Genomic DNA, 20,126 nt, shown 5'->3' on the forward strand with positions numbered 1-20,126 from the left:
CAAGCCATGTTTACCGCCCAGAACGAAACCTGCAGCTGCGAGGCTATTAGCAACACGGAGAACTGGAGGAGGCGGGAGAGGAGGCCCAATGAGACCCTTAAAAATGGAGCCAGTTGGAGCAGACTCAGCTCATTCCCCAGCAGCTGACTGTTGCAATGTGAAGCCCCCCTCCCTCCGATTCCTTCCTCTCCCATCTCCTGGATTTGGCAATCTCCGCTCAAGATTGCTGCCTGCAAACTCCCTCCCCACCCATGGCAAAACATTCTTCATCACCCACACCAGCCTGGAGAAGACTTTACAAAATTCGCACAGAGAAATGGCTTGCAATTCTCAGAACATGCCCCGTTTCTTGAGCTCAAGCAAATGCTTTACAGACCATTGGGTCGATCTAGTGGAGTGATACCTGCACTGCCTGGCAGCAGCTCTCCAGGGTTTCGGGCAGGGGACATTCTTTGTCCTACCCAGAGGTGCTGAGAATTGAACCTGGGAACAACTCATGCAAGGCAGATGTTCTGCCACCAAACTACAACTCTTGCCCTATTTAGTTAGGTCTCCTTACTTCATTACAGTCCATACCTCGGGTTACAGACGCTGCAGGTTGCACGACTTCGGGTTGCGCACTGCGCTGAACCCAGAAGTACTAGAATGGGTTACTTCCAGGTTTTGGCACATGCGCAGAAGTGCTAAATCATGCTTTGCGCATGTGCAGAAGAGGCAAATTGCAACCCGCGCGTGCACAGACGCGGCACTGTGGGTTGCGGACACTGCGGGTTGCGCATGTACTTCCTGCATGGATCACGTTCGCAACCCGGTCGTCCACTGTATTTATACTGTACTTAGCATCAGTGGCATGCAGTGAAACTTTTCATAGGAGAACATTTAGGGCCAGAGGTGCCAGCTTGTGGGGGTGATGGGGCAGGGGAGAAGGTTGCGCACGTGATATTGCATGTGTGAGCATTGTGTCTTCCTCTCTAAGCCGGGCAGAAGCTTCCTGGGCTTTGGGAATGAGGCACCAGGCTTTAATACTTTAATACTCTAATTTACCGGGAACATTTAGGGGGCTAGCCTAGTTCCCCATGTTCACTGATTGCACATCACTGTTTAGCATTTATACTTAGAGCTTATCCACACTTACCTTTCCAGGTATGGTCCGTGTTTCAAAGCTCCATGTCCAAGCACCCTTTTCTCCCTGCACCAGGGAGCTTTCCCCACGAAAACACACTCTTTAAAGCTGGATCGGAACAAATGGCAAATGGGAAACTCGAATGGCCCTTTTTTGCCCTTCAGCTTTAAAGAGCAGGTTTTCACAGGGCAAAACAAAAAGGGTGCTTGGAAATGGAGGTTTAAAGTGCGGGCCTGTGTCTGGAAAGAGCGGGGCAAAAGTTAAGAGAGGATAAGAGGCAGTGTGGTGCAGTGGTTAGACTAAGACCTGGGAGACCAAATTCCCCTCTCAGCCATGAAGCTCATGGGGTGTGGCCGTGGGCCAGTCACTGCCTTTCAACCCAACCTACTTCACAGGGTTATTGTTGCATTTAAATGAGCAGGAGGAGGCCCATTTACGCCACGGCGACCTCCTTGGTTCAATCAATCAGTTTTGCATGTTCAAAGCCCCTCATGAGAACTTCTCAGTTTGTAATGTTCGTAACATCCCTGTCAGGATGCTAGGAATTATTTGTTATTGTTTGGCAGTTTTTGGTAGAAATAAATGACTTCCTGGTGAGGGGTCAGGCTTGATGAGGTGAAGGTGGTCAATAAACACAATCTCCCATCTCTTAAACTATCAATCAGTTTTGCATGTTCAAAGCCCCATATATGAACTTTTCAGTTTGTAATGTTTGTAACATCCCTGTCAGGATGCTAGGAATTATTTGTTAGGAACGCATTAATGGCTGCAGGTGTGTGTTTGTGTTCTTGTGTCTACTTTCCAGAAATGTAGGACCAAACGTCCAGAGCTCCTATAATCCCAGAAGCCACACCTGTCAATGATGCCTCTCCCAGAGTCTCACTATTTCCTTCTCACCTGAGAAACTACCGTGTTTTGAGAGGTGTCTTTCTGAAGCAGATGATGATGATAATAATAATAATAATAATAATAATAATAATATTGTTGTTGTTGTTGTTGTTGTTGTTATTATTATTATTATTATTTATACCCCCCCCATCTGGCTGGGTCTCCCCAGCCACTCTGGGCAGCTTTCAACAAAGTATTAAAATACAATAACCTTTTAAACATTAAAAGCTTCCCTAAAGAGGGCTGCCTTCAGATGTCTTCTAAAAGTCTGGTAGTTGTTCTTCTCTTTGACTTCTGGTGGGAGGGTGTACCACAGGGCGGGTGCCACCACCAAGAAGGCCCTCTGCCTAGTTCCCTGTAACTTGCTTCTCACAGGGGGGAACCACCAGAAGGCCCTCGGAGCTGGATCTCAGTGTCCGGGTAGAACGATGGGGGTGGAGACGCTCCTTCAGGTATACTGGACCGAGGCCATTTAGGGCTTTAAAAGTCAGCACTTTGAATTGTGCTCGGAAACGTACTGGGAGCCAATGAAGATCTTTCAGGACCAGTGTTATATGGTCTCGGCGGCCGCTCCCAGTCATGGGAACAAGAATTGTGGTAATACAATGCAAAGCAATCCTGTGGGTGGTCAATATTACAGGGGTGTTGTTTGGCTCAGCGAGGTGGTCAGCTGACCCAAGCAAGCCTCACATGACTCAGCCAGAGAGGGTCACCTACCATGTGAGACCCAATTGTGAGACCCAAGACTTGACGTATCTGCTTGGTGGAGCTTTCCAGCAAGGGAGCATTGTGCGAAATGGGCACGGATCCGTTTCTCAGCCCAGTGCACAGTGGCTGCCTCATTGAGTCCAAGAGATTGGAGAGCTAATAAAACTGTCGAAGATTAAGCCCGAGAGTCTTTGACCTTCTGCGGCCAATTTGAGATGAGCGAATAAAAGAGGTCTGCTGATCGGTCCTGTTTCTCCTAACAGTTCTGGAGCCAAATATATGAGCTCTTAGACGGCCTTTACGGTACTTTGTTAACGGAGAAATCTGAGGGCTCTCTTGGCCAAAAAACAAGGACACCAGCCAGGAATTCCAGAGCAAAACAGCCCCTGCAGACAAACAGTTTTCTTTGGGGGTTTTAAGGGGTCTCGCCTCCCTCCCTCGCCCCAACATCCAGAAGCCCAAAATGGTCTGTGATGTGTGTGTGTTTGTGTGTTTTTTAAACCGGCAACCTTTCAAGCCGGCGAGCTGATGAAATATGAGTGTGAGATCCAAGCAGGAAAATAAAATTCAGCAAGGCAGTTGGGGGGGGGGAGCAAGGGAAAGGTTTTATGGCCCCCCCACCCTTGTAGGCTGGGCTGCTAAAAAGCTCAGCCAGGTTTTCCTCCTTTAAAATGCTTTTAGCAACTGCCTTTATGGGCCTCCGAAGTGACGTGAAACAGGAGAAACTCTAAACAGATGGGCCTATAAAAAGCATTCGGTTTTGGTTGTCAGATATAATGGCACTCCCGGACACAGTTCCTAAAATGCACACACATGGACATTATCTCACAGAGATGTGTGTGTGTGCGTGCGCATGCCTTCAAGAGCAGCATTCTGTTCTCACTGCGGCCGACCAGATGCCTGTGGGAAACCCATGAGCAGGATTCGAACGCAAGACCACTCTCCCTTCCTGCGGTTTCCTATTAGCTGGTATTTGGAGGCAGTGCTTCCTCTGGCTGTGGAGGCAGAGCAGAGTCATCCTGGCTAGTATTATTATTATTATTATTATTATTATTATTATTATTATTATTATTATTTATATCCCGCCCTCCACAGCCGAAGTCGGGCTCAGAGCGGCTAACAACAATAAAAGTAACACAACATTCTAAATTCAATTCATTCTAAAATCAATTCAAAATCAAATTAATGGCAACCATTGGGCTAGAGTTCTGTGAGGATTACCAAAGGAGGGCACCAGACTGTGCCTTGGCCAAAGGCCTGGTGGAACAGCTCTGTCTTGCAGGCCCTGCGGAAAGATGTCAAGTCCTGCAGGGCCCTAGTCTCTTGGGACAGAGTGTTCCACCACGTCGGGGCCACAGCCGAAAAAGCCCTGGCTCTGGCTGAGGCCAGCCTAACCTCCCTGTGGCCCGGGACTTCCAAGATGTTTTTGTTTGAAGACCGTAAGGTCCTCCGTGGGAGGTACGAGAGTCCTAGCCCGTATAGGGCTTCAAAGGTTAAAACCAGCACCTTGAACCTGATCCTGTACTCCACCGGGAGCCAGTGCGGGTGGTATACCATCGGGTGAATGTGATCCTGCGGTGAGGACCCCGTAAGGAGTCTCGCCGCGGCATTCTGCATCATTAGCCATCAGTAGCCATCATTAGCCCTCTCCTCCTGCACAAACTAGTCCAATCCTCTTTTAAAGCCATCCAGGTTGGTGGCGACTGCTGCCTCCTGAGGCAGGGAGTTCCATAGGTTAACTGCATGATGGAGGGGATGTGATCATTCGGTCACCCCAGAACCGGCGGCTGAACTCTCCACTTCAGGTCGGAGGGCTGCTGGCTACCCCAAAAGATTGGTCTCAAGCCACAGGAGACAACTCCAAGTTGCACCAGTCGATGGGCTGTCTCAATGAAAATAATGGAAGCAAAGCTATTTCCACCCTGCAGAGGAGGTGGGGTTGCGGGCTTCACGCCCCCACCATGTGCACAGGGGCTGGAGCCCAGCCCCCACACGATTGGGGGAACCCCCAGCCGTGTCACTCCCTGGCTAGCCAATCAGCTGGCTCTGGGGGCGTGGTCTGCCCTATTTAAGGCAGGACACGTCTGGGGATCTCCCTCTTTTTCCGCCTACCAGCTGTTCCTGCTTTTCCCAGCCTCCCACCCTTTAAGGTTTTCATTCCTTGACCTTGCTGTGGACCTCGGTTGGTCGCCGTTGAGGGGCCTGGTAGGATTTTTTCCACTTGGCAAATTGGCACCAGCCACTTGGTTTTCGCCTACCTCGTAGCAAATCGTCACAACTTTCTTGGTATTGGCGGTTAGGTATTGGTATTGCTCTGTAAATGGAAGAGGAGAGGCAGCGCCATCACCTGCCCATCATATTGAAGGGTAGTCCGGTAAAGGATTCTGGGGGGGCGTGACCCTGTCTGAAGCCTAGGGAGGTGAGAGACTAAGGCACGCCCCCTATCGGTGACTCCAGGGGAGTTCCTAGTTGATGTGCATCAGCAGGGATTAACCCTTCCTGGACTTCAAGCGGACGGGCTGAAGTCGGATATAGTCGGTTAGGACCAATGCCTAAGCCAATACCACTCATCACCTGTAACCAATAAAGTTGTGGCCTTATTTAGCCCATTAACCTTAATAATTGTGTCATGTGTCTTTATTTCCACTGAGGGAGGGGTGGGAACTCGCCACGCAACAGGAACATCACAACTGACACCCCGAAGAGACACCCTCGGCCACGGGTTCAATCTGGAACTACCTCAGAAGCTGGCAAACTCTCCTCCGCCGGAGTTTTCCGAGTGGAAAGTGAACGGCCATCTGCCAGGGATGCTTTAGTTGTAAGTCCTGCATTTTTGGGGTTGTACTAGATGATTGTGGGGTGTCCCTGTACAATTCCTTGATTCGAGTTGACCTGCAGCTTTTCCTGCATTCATGCATCCTTCCCCAAGGACTCACACGCATATACACACTCATACTTGTTTTTATGGGCCTGGCTGGCTCTGAGCCTTCCCCTCATTTATGGGCTTCTCACTCTCCCAACCCGAGTGCCTGCAGCTCATTTATTTTTACAAGCTGCTTAGCTCCATTTCGGGCTTTTCTCAAGCCACACGCCTGGCTCAGTTTCCCTCGTCCCTCCTGTGTGTCACCGCTGGCACCTTGCCGCCACTAGCTAGATAAGAACAGCCCCCTTCCCAATCTGACCAGTTTCTCACCCCATGGTGCAGTTGCCGCCGTCTCCTGAATTTCCGCTTGACCCCGGACTGTGTCAAAACAACTGCTCCAGCATCAGGCTGACCTCACCCTGATCACAGCTGGATCACAGACCTATCCGCGGGTGGGCTCATCTTCCCTCGGTGTCAAATCAGAGCCAGTAGAAATTTTCAGGCAATGCCCTTCAATGCCCCTGAGGACTGTTCAACGAAGTATAACGCAGCTCAGAGTTCAATAGAGCCATATGAGAGAGAGGAGCACGGTCGTGGGCTGCATATTTACATTGTTCTAGGTGGTAAATGACATAGGTGAAAGCCAAGGTGATTCTCATATCGAAGTGACCTGTGATATCAGAATTATATAACACGTCAAGCGATCAGCAGAGGACAAAGAGGCATTTTCATACACACGTGGCAGCCATGTGTAGGGATCATTATGAAAGGAACTGAAAATAGAAATCCATTGGTCTGATCCAGCGGGTCACTTCTTAAGCCAAGGCACATCTAGTCCAGAATCCTGTTCTCACAGTGGCTGGGCTGTTGCCCAGGGGAAACCTGCAAGCAGAGATCAAGCACCAACTGGGCAACATAAATGGGTTTGAAGGAGCATCTCCACCTCCATCGTCCAGCCTGGACACTGAGCTCCAGCTCCGAGGGCCTTAACGAATTAAGTTCTTAACAAGTATAATGAAATTTGGAACTCATTGATACAAAACATAGTAGGTTAAAAATGATACTAATATATTGGAAATACAGTGGTACCTCTGGTTAGCTACTTAATTCGTTCCGGAGGTCCGTTTTTCAGTAGGTGTTTTAATCCTTAGTTAGGCTAAGGATCTGAATATGTGAAATTATAAAACAATATGTTTAAAGTTAAGATGAAAAGAGATAAATATGTTAAGAGGATTAAGTAAATTTTATGAGATATTATTTTATAAAACTGTTACAATGATACAGTGGTACCTTGGGTTAAGTACTTAATTTGTTCTGGAGGTCCGTTCGTAACCTGAAACTGTTCTTAACCTGAAGCACCACTTTAGCTAATGGGGCCTCCTCTGCCACCGCGCCGCCAGAACATGATTTCTGTTCTCATCCTGAAGCAAAGTTCTTAACCTGAAGCACTATTTCTGGGTTAGCGGAGTGTGTAACCTGAAGCGTATGTAACCTGAAGTGTATGTAACCCGAGGTACCACTGTATTAGATCAGGGATCCGTTCTGGAGCTCTGTTCGCAACATGAGCAGAATGCAACCAGCGTTTCTGCATCTGCGCATACGTGGGTCGCGACTCGCCGCTTCTGCGCATGCGCGTGATGTCATTTTGTGCATCTGCGCATGCGCAAGCGGCAAAACCCGGAAGTAACCCTTTCCGGTACTTCCAGGTCGCCATGGGACACAACCTGAAAAGATTTAACCTGAAGCAAACGTAACAAGAGGTATGACTGTATATGGAATTGCAACTGTTATAGTGATATACTATACCCTAAAACCCCCCAAAAGCAATAAAAGCAGGATTCGAACACAAGAGCAACACTCTCTCCTCCTGCGGTTTCCAGAAACTGGTCATCAGAAGCATTTCTGCCTCCAGCTGTGGAGGCAGAGCAGAGATATCCTGGCTAGTAGCCATCCATCGCCCTCTCTTCCTCCATGAATTTGCCTAATCCTCTTTTAAAGCCATCTAGGTTGGTGGCCATCATTACTTCCTGTGGGAGGGAGTTCCATAGGCTGACTATGCGTTGTGTGAAAAAGCACAGCTGGAAGTAGCTGTTCATTTTGAAAAAGGGCAGGTTTCCACACACCTGGGTAGTAGCTCACACCCTGTGCCATCAGATCAATGGACAGATCTGACAGCTACCCATCATGAGTGCCAGTGAAGAGCTCAGGAGCTGCAAGGAATTATGGGGCACACCTCCCACACTGTGGCAGTTGGGGCAGCTACATGCCTTGGCTGGGACCTGTAAACCTTTGGAAGGGGGGAGCATGCACCCCTCAGAGTCATCTGTGTCACCAGATGCTGCAGACATTGCAGCAGATCCAGCGTGATGTAGTGGTTAGAGTGCGGATTAGGACCATGGGTTCAAATCCGCACTCGGGGCATGAAGCTCAGTGGGTGTGACCTGGGGCCAGTCTCAGCCTAGCCTACCTCACAGGGTTCCTCAGAGGATTCAATGAGGAGGGGGAGAACCTTGCTACCTTGAGCTCCTTAGAGATAAGGTGAGATATGCATGCAATGAATAAAAAAATAAAACCTTCATCCTTCAGAATTTACATCCTCTTGCACTTTTGTATGTATGTAGGAGACAGAGAGAGGTGACAGCAGTCACGAAATTAAAAGACGCCTGCTTCTTGGGAGAAAAGCAATGACAAACCTAGACAGCATCTTAAAAAGCAGAGACATCACCTTGCCAACAAAGGTATAGTTAAAGCTATGGTTTTCCCAGTAGTGATGTATGGAAGTGAGAGCTGGACCATAAAGAAGGCTGATCGCCGAAGAATGGATGCTTTTGAATTCTGGTTCTGGAGGAGACTCTTGAGAGTCCCATGGACTGCAAGAAGAACAAACCTCTTCATTCTGAAGGAAATCAGCCCTGAGTGCTCACTGGAAGGACAGATCCTGAAGCTGAGACTCCAAGACTTTGGCCATCTCATGAGAAGAGAAGACTCCCTGAAAAAGACCCTGATGTTGGGAAAGATGGAGGGCACAAGGAGAAGGGGACAACAGAGGACGAGATGGTTGGACAGTGTTCTCGAAGCTATGAACATGAGTTTGACCAAACTGTGGGAGGCAGTGGAAGACAGGAGTGCCTGGCGTGCTCTGGTCCAGGGGATCAAACGAAGAGTCGGACACGACTAAATGACTAAACAACAAAGAGACAGAGACAGAGATAGATACCTGCTTTTGGACCTGGCCCCACCCACTATAGGTTCTGGCCCCACCCACTGTAGGCTCTGGCCCCACCCACCATCAGCTGCAGGCCCTGATTGGTTCAGCAGCCCTTTGCAGCAGAAGTTTCTCCATCCCTGCTGTATGACATAAGAGATAAGGGATTAAACAGAGCCATGGAAAACAGAGTGTGAGGCCCTCTCTTTTGACACCCCTGCTTGGTCTTAGAATCTGTTTCAAGCAGCCTTCCAGATCCTGGCTGTCCCCTCCAGATGTTTGTCCTACAACTCAACCAGAGTTGTAGTCCTAAACATCTGGATAGCACCAGGCTGGTTTAAATAGCCAAGTCCATCTTTCAGTTCTCATCACTGCTTAATTTAAGTCTGCGTTTATGGGGTTTGGGGATTGATCAGTGTTGTAAAGTTTCTACAGGAAAGCCGCTTCTATGGAGGACTGGCTCGGCTGAGAATATTGCAGTCATCATGGAGGCTGAGATGTGGGAGGAGTCGATTCAGGGTGTCTCCCTCCCACTGCAGCCAAAATATTGGCAAAAGCATTTTCTCAACCCATGACCAATTACTGTGTCCTATTTGTCAACGTAGGAGAAAGCAGGCATGCAGCCATCGTTCTTGACTTTTTGCATGCTGTTTATATATATTAAATTCCCACATGGTACATTCCATTCCCCCCATTTTTTTTTGAGGGGGAGACCTGCCCCCTTGCAAAACCTTAGCTCTGAGGTCTCTTGCCATTCAGGTTGCACAGTCTGTAGAGCATGAGACTCTTAATCTCAGGGTTGTGGGTTCAAGCCCCACATTGGGCAAAAGATTCCTGCATTGCACGGGGTTGGACTAGATGACCCTCGTGGTCCCTTCCAACTCTACAGCTCTATGATTCTACAAAAGTTGGCTTCAATGTGCAAAACAGTTGAGTTAATGTGAGGGTGAATTTGAGCACAAGGCCCAGATTCGGAGTTTGTGGGAGAGCTGAACTATCTTACCAAGTGCTTTGCTGCAATCTATGACAACAAGGCTTCTTTCGAATGCTTCCCTTCATAGTTGGCGACATTGCATGACAGATGTCAAGCACGCTCTCATGTCCCCAAGTCACTGTCTGTCAACTCACTGATGAGTCAGTGTGTTACAGTAGCAAGGAAAGGTAATGCATATATGGGCTGCATGAACAGAAGTCTAGCAATCAGATCAAGGGAAGTACCGTATTTTTCGTTCTAGAAGATGCATCCGACCATAAGACGCACCTAGTTTTCAGAGGAGGAAAACGGGGGGGGGGGGGAATATTCTGAATCAAATGTTGTACTAAACTATTTAATAAACTACTGGTATATCAGAGTGAGAGTGAAAGGGACAGGAGCTGTATGTGTCTTTAGCATGTGCGCTCAAGGAGGCAGCATGCCCCGGATGGACCCGACACAGGAACCCCAGCAGCCTCCTCTCATGGAAGCGGCTCCTCTCCCACTTTACTGCTTCAAAGCGAGCCACAGAGGAGGGAAGGAAGGGGAGCCATGGATCCTCCACTCACGACTGCAGCAGGATCCCACCGCTATCCATAGGCATTCACTCCATAAGATGCACAGACATTTCCCCTTCCTTTTTAGGAGGAAAAAAGTGCGTCTTATGGAGCGAAAAATACGGTAATAGTCCCACTCTATTCTGCCTTGGTCTGACCACACCTGGAGCCCTGTGTCCAGTTCTGGTCACCACAATTTAAGGAGATTATTCACAGCTGGAATGTGTGCAAAGGAGGGCAACCAAGATGATCAAGGGTCTGGAAACCAAGCCTTAGGATGAACAATGGAGGGAGTTGGGAATGTTTAGCCTGGAAAAGACGAGACTGGGAGGAGCTATGAGAGCCATCTTTAGATTTCTCAAGGTCTGTCCCAGGGAAGATGGAGCAAGCTTGTTTTCTGCTGCTCCAGAGGGCAGGAACCGATCCAATGGATTTGAGGACAATAAGGCAGAACCCAACTAGACATTAGGAAGAACTTTCTGACAGAGCCACTTCTGCCCTTTGGAGGAGGTGGAGTTACGGGCTTTATGGCCCCACCACACGCACGGCGGCTAGGGGGATTCCCGGCCGCATAATCTCCCGACCAGCCAATTGGCTGGCTTTGGGGGTGTGGCCTGCCTTATTTAAAGGAGGACGCAGCCAGGGATCTCCCTCTTTTGCCGCCTACCAGCTGTTCCTGTTTCCCACCCTCCCACCCTTTAAGGTTTTCATTCTTTGATCTTGCTATGGACCTTGGTTGGTTGCCATTGAGGGGCCTGGTAGGAATTTTTCCACTTGGCAAATTGGCACCAGCCACTTGGTTTCCGCCTACCTCATAGCAAATCGCCACAACTTTCTGGGTATTGGCGGTTAGGCATTGGTATAGTTCTGTAGATGGAAGAGGGGAGGTAGCGCCATCACCTGCCCCACATACTGAAGGGTAGTCCAGTAAAGGATTCCGGGGGGCGTGGCCCTGTCCAAAGCCTGGGGAGGTGAGGGCCTAAGGCACGCCCCCTAGCGGTGACCCCGAGGGAGTTCCTAGTTGATGCGCATCAGCAGGACTCCCCCTACTGGTGGTTAACCCTTCCTCGACTTCAAGCGGACGGGCTGAAGTCGGATATAGTCAGTTAGGACCAATGCCTAAGCCAATACTGCTCATCACCTGTAACCAATAAAGTTGTGGCCTTATTTAGCCCATTAACCTTAATAATTGTGTCATGTGTCATTATTTCCACGGGCGGGGGGGGGGGGGAGTGCCACGCAATAAGAGCTGCTTGAAACGGAGTATCTTGCAAGATGGTGGACTCTCCTTCCTTGGAGGTTTTTAAGCTGAGGTTGGGTGGCCACCTGTCAGGGATTTTTTAGCTGTGATTCCTTCATTGTAGGGGTTGGGCTAGATGTCTACTGCGGGTCCCTTGCCGCTCTGCAATTCTATGATTCTATCCATGAGCAAGAACATCCCCTGAGCACATGCACTCACTTACAAACATGGGATCCAATCTTGCTTGCTGGAAAAAAGACCATTCCAAGCCCCTGTGCTACCTCCCCTGTCCTAACCACACGAGGTGTTTTCTGGCTCCGTTGTTGTGGCCAAGAATGACGTCTCCATCTGTCGACTGGAAACTGCTCTGCCAAGGCACTTTTACTGCTGAAGCGGAGCCAGGGACACACCAGCTGTGAAAACACAGCTAAAGTGGCAGGAAGAAGCAACCTCCTATTCCTGGCCTGCCCCCTTACTCTGGATGCCTCGAAAAGAGGATCGGACAAATTCCTGGAGGAGGAGAGAATGAGTGATGGCTATTAGCCAGGATGGCTCTGCCCTGATTCCACAGTTGGAGGCAGCAAGGCTTCTGAATAATGCTTGCTGGAAGCTGTGTTGCTCCTGTGTTCAAATCCTGCTTGCCGGTTTCTGTTTGGGGGATCTGCTTGGCCACTGTGAGAACAGCATGCTGGACAAGAGCAGCCATTGCATACCCTCCAACATTTCTGTGATGAAAATAGGGATGAACTATTCCTTAATGGGAGAGGGTAGCGCTGTGGGTTAAACCACAGAGCCTAGGACTTGCTGATCAGAAGGTCGGCAGTTCGAATCCCCGCAATGGGGTGAGCTCCCGTTGCTCGGTCCCTGCTCCTGCCAACCTAGCAGTTCGAAAGCACGTCAAAGTGCAAGTAGATAAATAGGTACTGCTCCAGCGGGAAGGTAAACGGCATTTCCGTGCGCTGCTCTGGTTCGCCAGAAGTGGCTTAGTCATGCTGACCCGGAAGCTGTACGCCGGCCCCCTCGGCCAATAAAGCGAGATGAGCGCCGCAACCCCAGAGTCGTCCGCGACTGGACCTAATGGTCAGGGGTCCCTTTACCTTTACCTGTTCCTTAATTCAGTGGTACCTCGGGTTACATACGCTTCAGGTTACAGGCGCTTCAGGTTACAGACTTGGCTAACCCAGAAATATTACCTCGGTTTAAGAACTTTGCTTCAGGATGAGAACAGAAATCGTGCTCTGGCAGTGCGGCAGCAGCGGGAGGCCCTATTAGTTAAAGTGGTGTTTCAGGTTAAGAACAGTTTCAGGTTAAGGACGGACCTCCAGAATGAATTAAGTTCTTAACCCGAGGTACCACCGTCATATTATTTTACTATTTATACCCAGCCCATGTGACTGGGTTGCCCCAGTCACTCTGGGCGCCGTCCAAGATATATCAAAACATAATAAAACATTAAACATTAAAAAAACTTCCCTATACAGGGCTGCCTTCAGATGGCTTGGGGGGGGGGGTCACATGACTCCAGTCACATTTCTCCAGTTTAAAATAAGGACATCCTAGGGAAAGGTGGGACATTCTGGAATCAAATCAGAAACCAGGACAGTTCCTGTAAAACTGGGACTGGAAAACAGGGACACTTGGAGGGTCTGTCCCGATCCAGCTGGCTCTTCTGGCGTTCTTCTGACTTGCTTCTCATCCACAAGAAATAGCCTTCCTAACCTGCTGCCCCTTGCAAGGTGTTTTGAACTACAATTCCCATCAGCTCCAGGTTAATGGGAGCTGCAGTCCAGGCACCAGGTTGGTCAAGTCTGCCATAAGACATCTTGAACCTTCCCTTTGTGCCAACACCACACAGCGTAACTGAGGCACAGGCCACCCTCCAATTTTGTGCAATGCTGGCAATGGCTTCCTCGACCATTGGCTACCACCAGTGTGCTCTCTGGACCCCACCCAGCTGGCAGGCTCCTTTGCCAGGCCCGTTTCGCGGCTGGATCTTCTCTCTCGCTCTCTGGACCTCTCCCACACCCACTCCATCTCGCGGCTTCTCCGCTGGCCTTCCGGAACCTTCCAATTGGCTGAGCCCAGGCCTCGACCTCAGCTCAAGTGGGACATGCCTTTGTCCACACACATACGTAGTAAATTACTTCCATCCACCACCCTCTGACTCGTGTGGGTGTGGTGGGAACATGAATCAGCTGCCAAGCATCCGCAACTGCTCTGTAGAATTGCTGGGGAGAGGAATGACCCAGATGGGTTGCCAACTTTTTAAGCAGCCCATGCTCCTGTGCCTTTAAACAGAGGCTTGATGTGCAGACTTTCTCAGGTAATCATGTTTCTCTCATTGTGGAAACTTTACCTGCAACGTGTGTGTGTGTGTGTGTGTGTGTGTGTGTCTGTCTGTCTGTCTGTGTGTGTGTTTTAAAATTGCTGTTGAACACACATACTATTCCCACCTCCCTTGTCGTTTGTCAATCCTAGTCAGCAATCCATTTTGAGGGACAGTGCAGGTTGGTGGGTGAAGAACTGGGATCAAGTCTGCATCTGATTCCGCTTTTGGAAGGTGGTGAATTCTCCTTCATCGGAGACCTTTTTAATTCACTGGAGGATTTTAAACAGAGTTTGGATAGCCATTGGTCAGGGCTCCTTTAGTTGCGATTCCTGCATTGCTGGCAGTTTGACTAATGACCCGCGGGGAACTTTTCCCACTCTACAATTCCACGAGTCTTTGACGTCTGGCTTGGCCAAAGACCTTCATTGTCCTAGCCTACAAATCACGACGGGCAAGCAGGACATAAACCAGATTAGATTGAGAATTTGGAGATGGGGGTATGTTTGCATATTCCCAAGGTCTGAACAGGATAGTTATTGCTTCTGACATTGAGAAACACAACCCTCCACTTTAGAGAGCAGAAGATTTGGTTTGGGTCCCGATTCGGCACTACAGAAAACAGCTCACTTCAGTCCAAAGCACTGGATTGAGCTCAGGGTCTGAGTTCACTTTGGGGGAAAGTGGGGCAAATCCTCATTCGCCACAGTTGGCTGTTGGGAAATCAGAACCTGTCTTTTTTTTGTTCTGTAAGAAGTGGATGAAATTTACAAGCAAAGGGACCATTCCGTAATGGATTAAGTCTGCCAAGTTGCCAAGCCGTGTAGCAGTTTTTGTGCTGGGCACCTTTACAATTTTATATAGACTGGACTGTAGTAGATGGGATTTGCAGGCATGGTAGATGCCTCTGAGAGTTGGTTGACTCCTGCCAAATTTTAGAATAAATGCAGCGGTCTTTTTGCACCAGGGCAGCCTTTACAGTTTTAGGGGAGGATACAGAGTAAACAATCATTGCCCCCAGCATTTTTGTGGGTTGGACAACAGCAGACATAAGAGAGGTCCCCCTAGGCAAGAAACCTGCCAAATAGCAGATGCGTCAGTTCCATTTCTTGTGCTAGGCATCCTTAAAAGTTTATTCCTTTCTCTCTCTTTTCAGGGGGTGGGCTGAGAGAACTATAAAAGCACCCACTGCTCCCCACCGCCAAAAGCACCAAGAACCGGAATCTCCAGATAAAATAATTCCCTTTGATTAAAAACTAGACCTGTCAAATCGCAGTGCAACTCTCCCTCCCCTTATAATGGGGAGTTTTGCTTATATGGCGAGCTGAAGAGACATTAGCTCAGTTTTAGCAGACGCTTGCCGGTGGCGTGGGTTTTGTGTGTGTCTGAGATGCCAAGGCACTTTGGGGGCTCTCCGGTTTGACTTCACCCAGAAATAAAATCCCAGAATTTCTCTGAAGCTCCTGTTCTGGTTCAGGTTTCATCCCAAGCAAATGCACACCCTCGTTTTCTAGTCAACTTGGAATGTTTAGAGTTATAGGGAAGTGTTTCTTTGGGGATGGGATATAGCTCAGACGTAGTACATCTCCTTTACATGCAAAGTGGTGAATTCATCTGACAGAGGAGGGCAAACATTTTCAAGGCACCCTGGCATCGGAGCCAACTCCTAGGGGCCGAAGGGTCTTAAGCCCTCCAATAAAATATTTTAGGGCCCCCAAAAGTTGATGGACATTTCCATTCAAATAGTGTGTGTGTGTGTGTGTGTGTGTGTGTGTGTGTGTTGTATCATATGATCAATTATGCAGAATGGGGCCTACCTAGGCCTCCCCAATATTTGATTCAAGTTGGCAACACTGCCCTTCAGCTCCTCCTGTACAGGATGTGTGTATTCCAACACACAGCGTGTGAAACTTGTGGGGCTGCTGGGAGTTGTAGTTCAAAACACCTGGAAGGCACCAGGTCGGCAGAGGGGGTGGCGCTGTGGGTTAAACCACAGAGCTAGGACTTGCTGATCAGAAGGTCGGTGGTTCGAATCCCCGTGACAAGGTGAGCTCCTGTTGCTCGGTCCCTGCTCCTGCCAACCTAGCAGTTCGAAAGCACAAAGTACAAGTAGATAAATAGGTACCGCTCCGGCGGGAAGGTAAACGGCATTTCCGTGCGCTGCTCTGATTCGCCAGAAGCGGCTTAAGTCATGCTGGCCACATGACCTGGAAGCTGTACGCCAGCTCCCTCAGCCTACAGAGCGAGATGAGCACCACAACCCCAGAGTCGGTCACGACTGGACCTAATGGTCAGGGGTCTCTTTAACTTTACCTCTAAAGAAATCCAAGTTGAAACAGTATTTAAGGGAGGAAAGTGGCGGTGGGGTGAGGATAAGGACCACTCTGACCTTAGAACTTGAGAGGTGGGGGAAGAAGGTGCAAATCTTTCAACTCGAGAGCGCCCATATCCTAAGAAATGAAAGTCGTAGTTGATTGACATGTGCTTACATTGAAAAACAGTGCAGCCGGGCATTTATCAACATTGCTATTGTACAACAGCCGTCACAGGACACACAACGGACAATGTAGAAAATAAAATTAAAAATTAAAAACAATAATAAAAAAAATACAAAGGAAACATGAAACAGGAGAAGGATTCTCCGTACGACAAAGATAAATACACAGAGAGAGAACAAGCCCCCGGCGAGGCGGTGGTCTGCAAGCCCAGCATCCGGGGCTCTTCTTCCCCCATAATCTTTATTTACAAAAGTTTGATCCCCTCCTTCCCACTTGGAAATAATGCTAGAAAAATAACTGCGGGAGGCCGAGAGAAGATTCGCCTGAAAAGCTAGGGGGGCGAGGCAGCAGGAAGCTCCCTGACCACAGCTCCGTTGGCATGAACACAGCGCCTCGTTTTTAGCGGGGCTGGGGCCAGAGAGCGCTCTGCTGGATTGCGCCCCAGTTTTTTAAAACTCTAATTCTCTTTTTACAAAAAAGAAAAGAAGTGTGTGTAAAAACATCAACACAGGACTGTATTTTTGTTGCTTTAAAAAAAGAAAGGGAGAGGGTTTTTTATATAGATATAAAAAAAAGATATGCAAAAAACAGTGTACCGGCATTTCGTATGGGCTTGAGATTGCTCGGGTGGTTGAAAAGAAAACGAAGGAGGAAAAGGTGAAATGGGAAATAGGAACGAAGCCCTCCTGAAGGCCATTTTCCGAACATGGAAAGGCACGTCCTGAAATCGTTGTGGCTGCCGAGGGGGAAAGGGACTGACAACTAATGCCAGTGTGAGTTTTCCAGGGGCCTTAGCGTGGAAACAACATGGTGGGCGCCCAGTTTTCCAGGGGAGCGGCTTTGGGTGCCGAACCAGGTTGGGTGGGCACCCGTGTTTGCCTTGCAATGCCAGTGCAGCAGGGTGGGAAGAATCATTTCATAGGATGAGAAGGTGCTTAGCTCTTCGTCCCACGCTTGCTGAGTCTCCCCCAGGAAAAAAGGCTCCCCGCTAAAGTTGGGCGCAATCCCTGATATCTCATTCCTTTCCATCCAGGTTTGAAGCTGAAAACCAGCCCATCGGGGGGGGGGAAGCATTTGTGGGGGTTCGGCAAAGGAGTTCCCACACCCTCAAACACCCCCAAATCCCCCGCCAAATTAGCAAATCTGGGATCAGGGGAGTGTTTGCTGAGGCAACGCCAAATTCTCAATTTCTGTGCTGTCCACAGGCAAGTTTAGGCTTGGCGTCTAGTCTACTCTTTAAACCAGTTTCATAGCCATTCCCTCTCCTCAGGGATCGGCAGTTCTCTGAGGAGAGGCTGGGGAATCTCAAAACAGAGTATATCTACTATGTTTTCCCCTCAACAATCTAAAATTCCTGTGGTTCCTTATAGGGGAACACAGATAAGACAACCAGGCAGAAGTTTAAAGCGTAGATTTTGGTTGCGGCCACGCCATGAATTTAAAGCCCTCTTATACCACTTTAGAGAATCGTGGCTTTCCGCCCCCAAAATCCCATGAACTGTAGTTTATCCAGGGTTTCCTTACTGCCCTACATGCCCGTAACAAAACTACAGTTCCCAGGAATATTTTTTGGGGGAAGCCAGGACTCTTAAAGTGAGATACGAGTGTTGATGTGACCACAGCTGAGGAACACTTTCCGTGGGCACCAGGGCTATCCTAACACCTTCTCTGCTCCTGGGAGAAGAAAGCAGGCTCTGGGTTACCAGGGGAGCGGTATTCTGGGGTATTGCAGGGGGTTGGACTAGATGACCCCCAGGTCCCTTCCAACTCTACAATTCTATGACGGGTTGGGGGTGGGTCCCCTATGGGGAGACATTCACGTGAACTGTGAGTCCAGGGCTTGGAGAGACGACGCCTGTGCTCTTCCTCCAAGAATCGTCTACACTGCCTACTCCCTCCTCACTTTCTGCTCCTACAGGGCTGTCTCTTAAGCATTATGCCAGGTGGAAAAATATTTCCCGCAAGCCACAAACTGCGGCACCACTCCAGAGCTACTGCGGCTCACTGGTTGGGCCTTGGCTCAGGGCCAGGACACCTGCCTTGCATGTAGAAGGTCCCATCTCCCACCTGCAAGGGAGGGATCCTTGCCTGAAGCCCTGGAAAGTCCCTGCCACTATCAATGATGCTGAGGGCCAGGACACCTGCCTTGCATGTAGAAGGTCCCACCAGAGCCAAGTGTATCTGTGCTCTCTCTTGGTACAAGGCAGCTTCCTATCAGCTACTGGATCCCAGGGGAGGTGGGACCGGAATGGGGTCTTGCCATGTGATCCCCCCGATCCACGAGCTTGCAAAACATTAGAGCTCTGAGCCCACCCTCATGCACCGGCCAGTACTTCTCGACAGAGAAGCCGGTTGTCCCCACGAAGGCTCCTGCCATTCACCCCGCCCAAGAGCACGTCAATTTAGAAGGATTTGGCCTTTCAAGCCCTTTCTGGTTTCAGGAATCGGGAGATGGCGGCCCTTCCTGCCTCGATGGGGCGAGGCGGAAGGGAGCGAAGGAGAAACTCTCTCTGGGGGATGCGTGGGTGGGCATTTCAACATCTGGAATGCCTGGGAAGAAGATGAGCAACACATGGCCAAGATCTGGGCGGAAGGGGGAAAGTTGGCAGCGTTCTTCACATGTGTCCAGTTAGAAGGGGCTGCTTAGCCCCCAAACCTACAGATTAAGACACATGTGAAGAGGAGGCTGGCTAGCAGTTGCGGTTGACAAGGGATACACAGATACACCTTTCGGGTGATGCGATGGAGTGGTGAGCCCCAAAGGCTTTGCCCACAGCGAGGTCCTCCAGCACCCAGGTTTTTCTGTGCTGGATGACTGATAGGGCCTGCGCGCTGCAAGGTGGGGGTTTAGAAAAGGGAAAGGCAGCGTCGCTGTTTGGAACGCAGGCTCTCTTCCCCCTTGCCGGAAAGCAATCTCTGGTTTGGCCAGGGGCGTAACGTGAACCAGCTTGCTTTGGAGCAGAGATGGAAGCCCCCCGAAGCATAGGAAAGACCACCCCCTCTTGCCAAATCATTTCCTGGTGTCCACACCCAAGGCCACGGGAGCGACAATTTAAGAATAGTGAGAAGGAGGACCCAGGAGTCCTGGTGCGCAGGGCTGATGCTCAGGGTCCAGATTCCAAAGGGAGACCCTCTCTGGCTAAGACTCTTTGCTGAGAGCAAATCTACCTGAGGGGGGGGGGCGACCTAGGTGAGGGGACGGTGTGGGCGGGCTTTGCTCCCGATTCTTTAACCAAAGCTGCGAGGAATGTTGCAGGAGGGCGGGGTAAAGGAAGGATGGCAGTGCTGAAACCCCCTCAAACACCTCTCCCCAAAAATTGTATCTGCGCCCCCAGTTTGTGGCTGGGCATCTCCTGGTAGCAGATGAGTGAGCATCACTTCCCAGTGCTTGCCCCGCTGCACTGCAGCCTCCCACCAGAAGGGGGAGCCTCCTTGAAATCCCGCAGCCGGGTTGGAAGGAGCTGGGGGTGGGGAGACGTGTGCTCCAGGAACGCATTGAGCAGGGCCCACACCCTTCCAAGTCCAAGGGTCTGGGTTAGCGCCAGTCTGTTGGTCCCTCCTTCCAGCCCATCCTCCGTTTCCCGATCACATGGGCGGAACGATGAGACCCGACAACGCTGGAAAGCAAAGGAGAGAAGCGTCACGTTCTGCGGCCATGTCACCAGCTGAGCCACGCTGTAGACAAAGGGCGAGGAACCTGCAGCCCTTCCAGGCAGCGCGGTGTAGTGCTCAGAGCGTTGGACTG

General features: G+C 49.9%; 1 protein-coding gene and 1 long non-coding RNA gene across 4 annotated transcripts in view; one reads left to right on the top strand and one right to left on the bottom strand.

Annotated features, from left to right (window-relative positions):
* The window catches only part of LOC309350417, a 128,336-nt gene that overhangs the window by 93,572 nt on the left and 14,638 nt on the right, over positions 1–20,126 (top strand). The window lies entirely within an intron of this gene.
* Positions 17,601–20,126, bottom strand: part of LOC309350143 (transcription factor COE1-like) — a 98,864-nt gene continuing 96,338 nt past the window's right edge. For all 3 annotated transcript variants that reach the window (XM_081876838.1, XM_081876836.1, XM_081876837.1), the window contains one exon: positions 17,601–19,998. Coding sequence is in view for 1 of the 3 variants with exons in the window: in XM_081876837.1 (XP_081732963.1) it covers positions 19,967–19,998 (32 nt within the window). In the remaining 2 variants the exon portion in view is untranslated. The remainder of the gene's footprint in view (positions 19,999–20,126) is intronic.

The sequence above is a fragment of the Podarcis erhardii genome (assembly GCF_964252035.2).
Source record: "Podarcis erhardii genome assembly, chromosome: 9".
Classification (NCBI taxonomy): Eukaryota; Metazoa; Chordata; class Lepidosauria; order Squamata; family Lacertidae; genus Podarcis; species Podarcis erhardii.